Here is a 14,063-nt window from a genome sequence, read left to right as displayed (position 1 = left end):
AGACGGTGATGATGAGTAATGAATGAAATGGTGGAATGAAGAAAGTGGGAGGAAACGGGAGAACTCCGAGGAAACCCACGCACACGGTGTTTGTCCACCACAAAGTTACTTGACGGGAGTAATTGCTTTTCAATCAGATCATGTACCAGCTAAATTCGGACTTCTATTTGCAGCAATCTTTTTCTAAATTGTCTTTCACTGTTTGGTGATGGATGTTTAGATCGTTAGCGATGTCAGTCTTGCTCGAATTTTGCCAATAATGTAATCCATTTTTGTTGCGGTTGTCGCTTATTGCGAGGAGCGTCTTGGACATTGAAATTTCCTGATCAATAGCAACTAAGCCATATTTTGGTTCTTGTTTTTGATAACGTATCTTGCTCATAAACAACAAAATTTTTTCACGAGCCTGCGCAGCTTTGAACCCTTATCGAAATAAAATTGTAAAATGTAACGTAGTTTTGTAGAAAATTCACGTATCTTTACGGTGCAATATCTAACCCCTGATTATAAGAATTTCACCACTTTTTGCAGATCTACTACCTTAAACTATCACCAATCAAATGGCGTTAGGCTTGACCCGTTGCAGCTCATATAGCATGAGGTTGAGGACAATAATGTCATCTCATGTGCAGAACGCTCAATACTTGTAAACAAACCAATAGAATAATAATAAAATAGAAGGCAAGGAGTGGATTTTTTTTCTTAAGACAAAGTTTGTATTTCCTAATTTTAAAACGTATGTAAATTAATGAGGAAAATATAGAAACGAAGCTTCAGAAATGTGCTTTATAAACCTCATCAACATGCAAATCATAGATAATAAAAACAGAAAATCTCTGGTGACTCTCTCTCTTATCGACGAAATTTTCTATTTCAGTAAAAATTACACAGGGATTTCGATTTAACGCACATATTTATTTTTTATTTAGAATGGGTTAAAATAACATGATTTTCCAGTGAAATTTACTTATTTTCTGTTGAATTTTAGCACTTTTTGAGTAAAATTGGTTTATTTTCAGTGAAATCATCATCAGGTTCCAAGATGATGATTTTTGTCAATGTTTACTATGGCCTTCTAACTACTTGACTTACGTTCAAGTCCTTAATTTCGAGCATGTTAACATGTGAATGATACGTGGTTAATAGCAATTAGCTAATATGAGAGTATCATGTAGCTTTTTCGCCGCGTATGAACTGCCACTCACGAAGCTGATACTTAAGAATTACACCGATCTTCTATCTAAATAATACCAAAGTAGCGAAAATCTACCTTGGAGTAGTACTAATCGTCAAGTTTGGCTGCTGGTTTCATGATAATAATTAGTTTCTGAAAATTATATTTTAAGATGTCATGTTCGAAAATATTTAGGAAGAAGTCAATTTTACAGCAGAGCAATTAACGACTTCTACAGTAAGATCTGTTAAAGTAGAAGATAAGTCATATCAAGTTATCTGCGTGAAAATGGGCGTTTGTTGTATCTCTCCATAGGTTTAATTAGACCTACCAATATGACCAAATAAAGGATTACGCTTTTATGTACATGTTTATAATCATAAGAACTTTTATTAACCATGATGATTTCCACCTCAATTTGTGAGACAGTTTCAAATGGCTGTGAAAAACAGATGTCCAACATTTCAGTGAATTTACGGGCTTTCCTGGAGAAGTTTATGTAAATTGTTAAATGAAATTCATACAATACGTTCGTTGAAATATCTGTAATTTTTTTCTGTGAAATATCTAGAACTTCAGATTAAGTATATGTTATTTATTGCCGTAAATTCTTTAACGCACAAAGAGTGAAAAAGTGATCGACTGGACAGAGACTCGAGCCTGGGACCTCTGGCATGCCGTGCCGATGCTTTAGCCACTATGAAACCCAGGCCGCCTCCCAGAAGAGTCATTCACTCTCGAGGTCGATGCTCTCCACCCGGACCATATGGGTTGTACCAGAGAATCACTGCTTTGCCTGGACAATCCTTGTGTCCACATATTCAGGACCTATAACGGTTGTGATTTCATATAGATACTAATGAAAGAGAAAACAACCAATTTTTTTAATACATCAGATCCTCTGTAGATATGAATTCTATAACGCACAAAGGGTGAAAAAATGACCTACTAGGCCAAGACCCGAACCCGGGATCTCCGTCATGCTGTGCTGATGCGTTAACCACTATGCTACCCAGTCCGCCTCCCAGAACAGCCACTCACCCTCGAGGTCGATGCTTTCCACTCAGACTCCGTAGAACACTGTTCCGAATGGAGAGCACCGACTGCGAGAGGGACAGGCTGCGTAGCTGTTATGGAAGGTGGACTGGGTGACATAGTGGTTACCGCATCGACACGGTATGCCGGAGGTCTCGGGTTCGAGTTCCGGTCTAGTCGGTCATTTTTCACTCTTTGTGGGGTATGGAATTCACATCTACAGAGTATCTGGTGTGTTAAAAAATCGGTTGTTTCCTCTTTCATTTGTATCTATATTCCGGTAAAATTACTACAAAATTTCCGGTGAAATATTTGAAGGTCTAGGTGAAATTCACGGAATTATTCCGGTGAAATTACTGTAAATATTTCAGTAAAATATCTAAAGGTCAGGTGAAATTCATGGAATTATCCCGGTGAAATTACTGCAAATTTTCCGGTGAAATATCTGAAGGTGAGGCGAAATTCATGCAAATATTCCGGTGAAATCACTAAAATTTTTCGGTGAAATATCTAAAGTTCAGGTTAAATTCCTGGAATATTCCGGTGAAATTACTGCAAAATTTCCGGTGAAAATATGGCATCCCCGATTGCCATATATTTCACCGGAAAAATTCCGGTATTTTTTTAAGAGTGCCCACAGTGACGTCACCACCGAGAAACTAAATAAAACTGTTTCGCGCGCGAAGATTTAGTAATAAGATAAACAATCCTATATTTAGTTTAGGTTTCTTCTATGTTCAAATTGTGTTCCTTTCCTTTTTAGTGGCAATTTTTTTGTGGGAATATGTTTTTATTGTGTTTTTTGACTGCTATTATTATTTACTAGGACGAATATTATTTAATGGTGAAATATATTCTTTACGTGGACTAGGCTGTACTTCTGTTCGGGCGTAAACTCCCGAATATCCGGTCTAATGTGGCGGAAGGGCAGCCGGATAACAAAAAAAAAGCCGGATAGGCTGTAGTTCTATGAACTCATTCTTTGCCCCGCCGATACCAGAAGACAAAGTTTTTACACCAAAACTCACTGTTATGATATAGTACGTATTTTATCACTTCTTATTTGGCTCTGTGCTGGTAGTTTATGAATGTTTATATACTGCACTGCACGTTTCAAGGATTTATTAGACAAAAAGTAAGTTAAAGAATACGCACAGTATATGTAAAATGTTCACATTTTAACATAACTTCTGTAATACCTAACCTAAATGCAGGAAACGTAAAGAAAACATTAACGTAAGTCGTAGGCCTAATTCTTAAGAAAATTGACTCACACTGATTTTACAGTACATAGATATGAAAAAATAGTTCTAAGACAAGAGTTAGAACTTACAGTTTTTGAAAAAGTCATTAATAGATGACTGCTTCTGCAACTTAGCTCTCTTCCGCTACGCAATGTCCCTCCACTTACGCAAACAGATTATATCAGCAGGCGTCGCTTCCTTCTGCTGATACTGCAACACTGACTCAATCGTCTTAAGCCCTTCTGAATGTGGATGCAATGTTATGAATGCAACGCCTTGCCTTCCTCATTTAATTACGATACAAGAAAACTAGGGCGGATAGTACGGAGGCCAGATAGTCGCGAGCCAGTTACTCGGGAGTCTAGTGTATGTGTGGTTTGTAGAAGCTTGCATTTTGAAAATAATATTGTAAGATTGTGTGGTGAACTTGAGTATCTGTGTATATATTGATTTTTACGTGTATTTGTGGCTTTACTTTCGTGTAATATAGTGTTCATTTGTGTGTGTGTGTATGTGTGTGTGTGTGTGTTTGTTTGTTTGTTTGTATATGTAAATAAATTTGCCTTCTTGTGCTGTAGCAACATGTGGCAATCCTAATAGTAAAACAAAAACTACAGGAATTACAATCTTCCAAAGGACTCTCATCTTGCTGAACACTGGCTCCACCATGTAAAAGAACAGATAAAACAAGAGGGATACGGACAAAATCTCGCGGCCGAAACATCGCCGCCCAAAATCTCGCCGGCCAAAACCTCGCGGGACAAAATCTCGCCGGGCCAAAACCTCGCGTGGACAAAACCTCGCCGCCCAAAACCTCGCGTGGCCAAAACCTCGCGGGCCAAAACCTCGCGTTGTCAAAATCTCGCCACTTAAAATCTCGCCGGGCCAAAACCTCGCCACCCAAAACATCGAGTGGCAAAAATCTCGCCGCGAATGAAACTTTTCTTTAAAATTTACCCAATGAGTTTCTTAATATGCAATTCCACATTACAAATAATAATAATAATAATAATAATAATAATAATCATCATCATCATCATCATCATCTAAGAAGAAGAAGAAGATACAAAACATCGTGTGCTTGGGCTTTCTCGGGTTATTCCCGTTTCCTTCCACTTTCTTTATTCGATCATTTCTTTCATCCTGGTCATCTATGTCTCCTTTAACCTACAGGACATAATCAAGGGACGTCGTAAAAACTCATATATCATTTCATATTTTCATAAATATTATTAGATTTTTGCTGAAATTTTAAGTTTTTGGATGTTCCAAAGTTCACGAAACTAACCCCGTTAGTTGTGATTACTTTCCCTATGCAGACTTTCTTTCCCTATAACCAGTTTAAAAACATCCTGTCGCCCTATCTTCACATTGAAATCCTCTAATACAGAAATAGAATTTTCATATGGTATCGCGGGACTTGGTCAAATACCCGTGATACTTTTTCTGAAACAGCATCTTTTATACCGTCATCCTTATCATCTGTTGGAACATTTACATTTTGGTCAGGCGAGATTTTGGGTATGGCGATATTTTGGGGCGCAAGGTTTTGGCAAGGCGAGGTTTTGGCCCGGCGAGATTTTGGCCTGCGAGGTTTTGGCCCCGCGAGATTTTGGCCCGCGACGTTTTGGGCGGCGAGGTTTTGGCCAGGCGGGGTTTTGGCTCGGCGAGATTTTGTCCCACGAGGTTTTGGGCGGCGAGGTTTTGGCCAGGCGAGGTTTCGGCCCGGCGAGATTTTGGGCCGCGAGGTTTTGGGAGGCGAGGTTTTGGCCAGGCGAGGTTTTGGTCCGAGAGGTTGTCGCCGCGAGGTTCTGACCGCGAGGTTTTGTACCCAAACCAAAACAAGAATATTAGGAATGGTCAAAAAAATGGATCAAATGATTACGATCTTGGCTAACAATTAGTTTTTGGATCGGGGGCCACAAATTTTTTCAACGGCCCCTAAATCAAGTTTTAGTATTTTCTACGGAATAGGGACATCATACTGAGTTAAGTGATACTTTGGGTTTGACTGCACTATATGTGGTTCTCCACATATTAGGCGTACAAGAAAATTTTTGACTGAAATATATTGGATCTTTTGATCCGATAAACTTTAAAAACGCGAATATTTGTACACACTATCCATTATTGAATATTGTTTGCAAGATCTGAAATCTGAACTTGTACGCTTGCCTTCAAAGAAAAATTCTGAAACCAAATGCAGTTCCTTCAGTTGAATTAAGGCATTCAAACTCCAATTCCTTTACAATACGAAACAAGTTATGTTGAAACTTATATTTCATCTGCAAGTATTCCGCATGAGAGAACATTAAGATACGAATCGCGAAAAGTTAGAAAATGGGCTCTGTAAAACTTCTCTACACTTTCTCCGAAAAAGAGAGAATGAGATAAGGAAACAAAAACAGAATTCAGACAGATCCAGTTGAGAACGAAATTAAAATTAATGGAGAGATGAAGCGGGAAGGATAAATATGGTTGTTTCTACATATAAATCTTTTTATCCGCACCTTATATTCCTCGCAAAAATTCGCAAAATATCATGTCTCTATGACTTACGGTTGCCAAAATATATATACCTCCTTAAATCTCTCGAAATTAAAACATTTTGGCCAATATCAGGAGAACGGTGGCCAGTTGGCTAGTGGCCACCAGTTACTACAGTAGGACGTCGACAATCCGAACGTCAAAAATCCGAAACGTCAAAAATTCGAACCCGGTCCCTAGAAGCTAATAATAGTACACTAATTCAATTTTCTTTCTGTAAAGTCAGTGTTTTACAAGAGCTCATTCATATGTAATTGTTTGTCATACATTTTTTTATTTTCCCTGAGGCCTATACAAGCTAAGTTTTAAGAACAGTGTAATTTAGTGTACGAGCAGGTTCTTTGGAAACGTTAACTGTAAGTAGCCTTACGTACGGTATTGTAATTACTGTATGTAGTGTATAACTACTGTATCGATAAAAGAGCATACCATACAGTATATGTAAGTCTAAATGACATTTTCATGGTCATTTTCGAAATTCCGAACAATTTGAAAATCTGAACTACCTGTGGTCCCAATTAGTTCGGATTTTCGACTTCCTACTGTATTTGGTACCAAAATGTTCACCATCCTCTTAGGTATTGATCAACACCAATATGATCTCTCTATGACTTACGGTTCCCGAGATATGGCTCCTTAAATGTCCCGAAATCGGAACTTTTTGGCCAATATCTCGGGAACGTTAAGTCATAGAGAAATGAGATTGGTATCAATCAATACCTAAGACGATGGTAAACATTTTGGTATCAAGATTAACTGATGGCCACTGGAAAAACCAGTGGCCAGTTGGACAGTGGGCACCGATTACTATTTAGTACCAAAATGTTCTTAGGTATTGATCAACACCAATATCATCTCTCTATAGTTTATGGTTCCCGAGATATGGTCCTTAAATCTCCGGAAATCGGACATTTTGGCCAATATCTCTAGAACGGTAAGAGTGAAGCAAAAAATTCCATCTCTTTCTCAAATAGTTTTTGATGCTTTATCGAATGGAGGGCTCAAAATTGAAAAATTCGCAAATAACAGAGAGACAGACAGACACACACACACACACACACAGAGAGAGAGAGGGAGAAAATTCAGTAACGAATGTTTTAAGTTCATTGAAGAGAAATGGAAAAACTAAAAACAAAATTAATAACTATGGAACAGTCGAACAAAATTATCAAAATGCAGGAAGGCTTTTTGACGAGAATATGACTAAATCAAAACCCTAGTTTTGAAACGAAATCTTTCGCTTTAATGTCTCATGATTGTGCCCTTTAGGCTAAGGAAGACGGATGATTAAGGTAAGTGAATGATAATGGAAGAATTGCTGGAATGAGATGGAGAAGAAAAAGGAGAGTACCCCAAGAAAATCCACGGACACGATGTTGTTCGCCACAAACTTATTTAGCCAAGGATCGAGTCAAGGACCCGACGCACCAGAGGTGAGCGCTCTACCACTGAGCCACCGTGCTACCCCCTAAAAGCTCTGATTGTCTATAATTCGGAAACTGAAACTACATACTTAACACTTCGTACCTGTACCGATATCGCAAAGGCTTACTACCATCCTAACAGTAAGTTTGGTTAAGGTAGCTTTGGTTTCATTGGTTACGTATACATATGCAGTCACATTCTTTTTCTAATTCAAATGAAAGACAGAAACATTATGTTATATGAACTATGTTATAGCTAGTTTAAAACTAAAAGAAATTAAGGTAAGTGTAAAGGCTTGATTATCCCCCAATAGATGGCAGCACATATCTCTTATCTTTCCAATATATTTTAATGGCAGGGGCGTCATTTAGGGAGGGCAGGAAGGGGCAATTGCCCCCAAGAGTTTGAAGAATGCACATGCTTTAATCGACTGTCTACTTATATACTAGTACAAAACGTGAAAGTCTTATGTCGGTGGTACTCTTGCTCCCCGCAAGCGAAGTCTGAAATGACACCCCTACGGAGCGACAATATTCAAAATATTCAATTAATATTCAAGAGATGAATGTTCAAAATTTGTCCAATGACAAAATGAATAAAATGAGAATAATTCGTGCAATATTTTGATTATTGCGTACCTTTCATTGTTGAGAGCGCTTAATTTTATTTTTCTCAAACTTGGTCCCAATAATGAAACTTTCTCAACAATGAAGAAAAACGTATATATAAATGCACACATTAATTTCAGATTGCTGATTAACTTATCTTTAGACAAAGTTTGAATATGTAGCCTATTTCTGGCATTTCATTGAATTATTTTGAATATTGTAGCTTCCTAACAGAGTACTGCGTGTATCAAAATGGACTTTAGAACTCTGAAAACTCATATTGATTAATTCATTTATCTTAAGACATGGTTTTGATGTCAATTTGTAGCAAAATACATCAAGTTTTGACTCACGTAGTACACTAGTGTAGAAAGAAGCCACCGCAAGCACTAGCGACAGTTACAGCAAAGATGGCTGTCTTTACTGATCCAGAGCGTGCTAGCTGTGTGTTTTGGTTTGAAGAATCCAAGACTGAGACAACTGTGCAACGTAATTTTCTTTAAAAAGTATGGTAAAGATCCTCCCAGTAGGCCTATTATTTATCAGTGGCATCAATGTTTTATTGAAACTGGATGTTCCGTAAAATATAACAAATCTTCAGGTCGTCCCCGCACATCTGAAAACGTTGTAAAGAAGTGAGACTTCAGACGGGATGTGTGCTTCTGAACCTCTTTAGGTATAAGATAAAAAAATAAAACTTGATATATTGCTACAAAATGACACCTAAACCATGTCTGCAAGTTAAACAAATAAACCAATTTGACTTTTCAAACTTGTCTTTTTTATACACCCTGTACATTGCAAACGTGGGAAAAACATTCTGCCATCTATAAGATTATTAGTACTTCCTTAAACTTTCCCTAAAATCAACATTCAGTTTATGAATATAATGCTATACTCACTGTAGAACATTGAAATATGATTTGAGGCTGTCTCGAGTGCACGTCTGCCAATCTCCTTTGTAGCCAACCAACAAGATGTTCGGCCTCATCTTCCCAACCCCAGTCGCCTGAATCAGATTCCTTGTACCTTCTTCAAAGTTGATGTTGTCTATCATGGCGTAGAAGGCCTTAATCTTGTGTTGCCTCAGCCAATTTCTTGCTCGAACTACGATGCATTTTCTTACAGTATGGGAATACGAACTCTGTAATATTAAGACACGTAAAAAATAATCACAATTGTCAGATTACTACAATAAGGATGAAGATATGGCAGGCAATTTTGGTTGACATAATTCTTTAAAGTATGTTGTAGTAATAACCAAAATAGACGATTTTCTGTAACTTCCAGTTTATGAACTTTTTTGAACAATTACCATAATTCGAAGCACAAGTCCTGATCTCATGTCTTTGCTTTTATTTTCTTCTTTTACATTATCTTTCAACATGTTGTTTACTATACTAATAAAATAATTCCGAATGATTTCTTAGTTATTTATTTATTTGCTTATTTATTTAATGGCTTTAACGTAACACAATTTATGCTTGGAGGCTGCAGGATGAGACAATTCTTTCGTCAGTTTGTCGGAGGACGGCTCGTACCCAACGCTCTTCCAGCAGGATGGATACTCTCCGCATTGAAAACGTGGTGTACGGAACTGAATGCATCAGCAGTTTCCTAGGAGGTGGATCGGACGTTTTGCAAGGATGAATTGGCCACTACACTTCTCGATCTCGTGCAACTGGATTTTTACCTATGAGGTCACCTATCTTAAAACAGTAGCGTACAACGTAAAGAAATGGAATATACAGCGTTTGGTGTTGCAAATGAAGGATGTGTGTACTGCCGTGAGTACAGAGACATTGCTAGCCTCAGTGCATAGTGAATGGAAGAATCGTGTGGCATACACCATTTTTGGAGAGAGTGTTTATTCCAAGCGAAGGTAAGGTGGGTTCAACATAACAAACACAGTCAAGAGTTAGTGATAAGACAAACCAGTCAGCGGCTTATGCCGACTCATGCGGCCTATCTACGTATTAAGGTCGTAGGTCATGCCGACCTACGTATTAAAAAAATAAAGTGATATTTAAGATGGTGGGCTTCAACGTGGTTGTCGTAATGGTCACTTGTGTTTCTGCAGTTGTCAAATCCCCCAACCACTAAATATGCCCTATATAGACCACAATCCTACATCCTTTCCTGTGTTAGGACTGTCATCTGACTTTTGACACAGATTGTACAACTCATATTCTTTATGTGGATGTTGCAGGTGGTGAAGTTTGCAGGCGATGCTGTTTGAATTAGTTTGCTGAAAATTAACAATACTTTGGTGATCGATTAAGCACTGATTGCTAACTTATATTTTATAATTAAAATAGTTCACTTTCGCTCACTTGTCAGAAAGTTAACGTCAATTTTCTCGAATTGCTGTTTCAGTTTTGCGTTTATCTTTTTGTGTTTGATAGTTACGTATGATGAGGGTTATCTAACGAGTTAATTGGTTCTTCGGTAGTTATTGGCATCTCGTGAAGTTTCCGTGTTAAATCAAGTGTTGTTTGGTTTAAGTTGAAGCTAGCTTGGGTTTGGTTAACTTAGATGACGCCAGATCAAATTCACTTTCTTAAGATTATATTGGATTAGATTACCATTAAGATAGATTTCATCAGTTTAAAAGAGATATTTGCGTCAGAAAGCAATAGAATTAGGAAATCACTAACATGATACCAAATTGTTATTGTTATCTGCTTGTATTTTTGTTTTGTACTTACACTTTCAACATTTCCACAGACTAAAAGTGACATATTCTTCGTGATCAAATAAGCGAAATCTACGAGGGGTGGTCTTGTAGCCGGTCGCCCTGTCATCACTAGAATCTGCGGTCTGTAGTTCTTTACATGGTCTTGGATGTTGTTCAGACGATACAGCTGCGTCATCGCCGTAGTGTAGGTTTGAGCCTGGGTAGACGAACCCCAGTTGACGTCTATAAAATACAAATAATATAATCTACTTCAGTAAGTTGAAAAGAGGCAATAGTGCTTAACATAGGAGCTGAAGCCTTCCTGGTGACGTGACACGAATATATGTTATCGGAATCCTGGGACATAGCATATACAGGAAGCATACACACTAACCAACCCAAGGGCTCTTTACCTCAATGCTAAGAATAGCTTTCGCCACAAATCTCAATGACTATGAGTAAATAATACTTTAATACAGTACACATAACCTTTGCCATCTCCGATAAGGACAGCCTTCAATCTGAACTTCAGCATCTACAGGCTACTTTATCACAGTTGATATACGGAGGATCCTGAAAAGGGCCGCATCCAATCTAAGCCATTTGATACGTATATCTGCCGTGACTACTCCAGATAGTATATATACTCACAGTTCCTGTGCCTGATCTCTTCATACTGACCCTGAAGATAAGAATAATATCTGTTCTGGAAACATTGGACAACAAATACTTTACCTGGTTGAATCCCGAGAACATATATTTGCAGGCTGTTATAATCCGAAGAATTATTTGGTCGAATATTCGAGCGACATATTTTTTATTCGAGTATATATAATTTTCATATTCGAACAAATCATTATTTGATCAATTTATGGGAATAATGGATAATTGAGGTATTCCCCTGTAGCCTAATAGTAGCAATGGTACAAGCCTCTTAGAAACGAAATGGCGTCCTTTTTTGATAGATTTGATATTAACTACCTCATTGTTATTCTATCAACTACTTGAATGTGATTACTTGCTGCTAGTAAATTTATAGAGTTCCCCATCTGTGAATTCTATTGTTAGCAATAAAATTTCCGTACAACAGAAGACAGAGCAACAAATTCTCAATTTTTCGTAACTCCTGGTCTACAGTTAGAATAGACTTCTCCTGCACTCTCTCCCAGAATAGAACCAGAGTGTCCCTGAAGCAAGAGACATGGTGAACAATTAAAACACAAATGAGTAACTTATTTGACAGTTTTAAAATTTTCAAAACTTTAAAATTTAACGGACCCTTGATTAAGCAGATATAACGAATATTGGTAAAATATATACTACTACGAGAAGATAAACCATCGTAATAATGAAAGTGCAAACCTGGTTTCCTGTACATAACCATCAGGTAGAGTGCCAATATGGCAGCCAGTGTGATAACTGCTGTGGCCCAACTGATGAGGAACATGATCCCAACACAGAGCATAAATCCAAGAAGGCTTAGCCACATGTTGAAGTACTGAAAATAAAATCAAACCATAACATACAATTCAGATCTTTATCGAACTTTTGTGGTTCATCGTGAAGAAAGATTATTTATTTTACAGTTAACCTCTTTGGTGTTACGTGCATTTTTTATGAGACTATGTTCAATCGGTTTAAATCTTCGACGTAAATTATCAAACCTTTTAGGTTATAACTTGCAAGTAGGGGTGCGCACGAAACGAGTCGAGACTGGATTTTCCTGACAAAATTCGAGTCGAGACACGGCTCTTCCAATAGAAAAATATACATCTTTCGAGTCGAGACATCACTTTTACAGCACATTTTCGAAACGAGACAGCCACAAATCTTGTCTTGTACGCATCTCTACTTGCAAGAAAGACTTATTAGTGATCACCTCACAATCTCCTAATTTATTTTATCACTTGAGTTAATCACAAAGCGACACTTCTGCTTAATCTACTTTATTCATCTTATTTCCACTTCTGGGGGCGCGGTGGCTCAGTGGTAGAGCGTTCACCTCCGGTGCTTGGGGTCCCTGGTTCGATCTCAGCTCGCGCCGTGTGGACTTTGCGGTGAACAAACACCGTGCTCGTGGGTTTTCTCGAGGTTCTCCCGTTTCCTCCCACTTTCTTCATTCCACCATTTCACTCATCTCTCATCATTATCGTCTCCTTTAGCCTAACCGGCATAACCGTGGGACGTAAAACTTAAAGATTTCATTTCATTTTTTTATTTCCACTTCTCGATACTTCCTTCCCATGATATCTAGGGGCCACGGTGGCTCAATAGTTAGAGCCATCACCTCTGGTGGGAGAAGTCCGTGGTTCGATTCTACGCGTTGAGTTGTCGGTTAAAAAAATGTCGTGGCTGTGGAATTTCTAGAGCTTATCCTGTTCCTCCCCTATTCTCATTCCACCAGTTCATCATACGGAAATAATTCGTTTTCATTAATCATATGTCTCTCTCATTATCAAGACTTTAACCGTGGAACGTAAAAACAGACATTTATTTTCAGATTTTAAAATTTATCCTTGTAATTTATTTTTATTTTCGAAATCTCGTTGAGATCGTAATACTGAAAATTATGGATGCGTTAAAATATCAAACTGCATACTTGCACATATCTAGATCAATATTAACAGACCAAAACCATATTTACAAAGAAATTAAATATCAACTAAAAGCAGGGAATTCGTGCTATTATTCAGTTCAAAATCTTTTGTCGTCGCAAATTCTGTCGAGGAATTTTAAGCTTAAAATACATAAAACAATAATCTTGGCTGTGGTTGCCAAACATAGTCGCTTACTCTGAGAGAAGAACGTAGACTGAAAGTATTTGAAAACAAGATCCTGAGACAAATATTCGGACCCAAGAGAAACAAGAATGGCGAATGTCTCAGCATTGTGAGAACTATTTGAATTTAAAAAATTTAGAAAATCTGAAATAATGGCTTTCGAGAAGATGTACTAATTCATATTATCCAATTTAATGTATTCATATAATCTTCTTGGGAAGATCGGGGACGCCGATTTCGGGGCTGTTCCAGTAGGCGAGGACAACCCAAACATTTTGTGGGGGCAATCAGCACCGACGCTGTAAAGATAGAAAAAATATGAGAAGAGAAAAGAAAATCAGAAAAAAGAAAAGAAAAAGAAAGAAAGAATCTTCTGCCAATTTTTTATTAATAGTAGTGTTGGTTATTTCATAGAGTGGGAAAAAGGATATACAAAGATTGGTCAGAGACTTTACTAAGAATGAAAACACGCTAAAATTCAGAATTGTGAAGCTGAGGATCAAAACTTGTAAAATCCTTTTCACTGTAATTTTTTTCTCAACGAGGCAACAAGTAGCGTTGCGTTCCAAAGGC

At 37.7% G+C, this 14,063-nt stretch overlaps 1 protein-coding gene across 1 annotated transcript in view; it reads right to left on the bottom strand.

The window, feature by feature from the left end:
- Window positions 1-14,063, bottom strand: part of LOC145666327 (bumetanide-sensitive sodium-(potassium)-chloride cotransporter-like) — a 190,997-nt gene that overhangs the window by 70,533 nt on the left and 106,401 nt on the right. Inside the window, exons 10-12 of the mRNA XM_081733431.1 lie at window positions 12,073-12,208; window positions 10,742-10,953; window positions 8,936-9,177 (exon numbers count right to left, since the gene is read on the bottom strand). Of these exons, the coding sequence (XP_081589557.1) occupies window positions 8,936-9,177; window positions 10,742-10,953; window positions 12,073-12,208 (590 nt within the window). The remainder of the gene's footprint in view (window positions 1-8,935; window positions 9,178-10,741; window positions 10,954-12,072; window positions 12,209-14,063) is intronic.

The sequence above is a fragment of the Thermobia domestica genome, chromosome 12 (assembly GCF_964235325.1).
Source record: "Thermobia domestica chromosome 12, izTheDome1.hap1.1, whole genome shotgun sequence".
NCBI classification, from domain to species: Eukaryota; Metazoa; Arthropoda; class Insecta; order Zygentoma; family Lepismatidae; genus Thermobia; species Thermobia domestica.
This window is presented reverse-complemented; position numbering and strand designations above follow the sequence as displayed.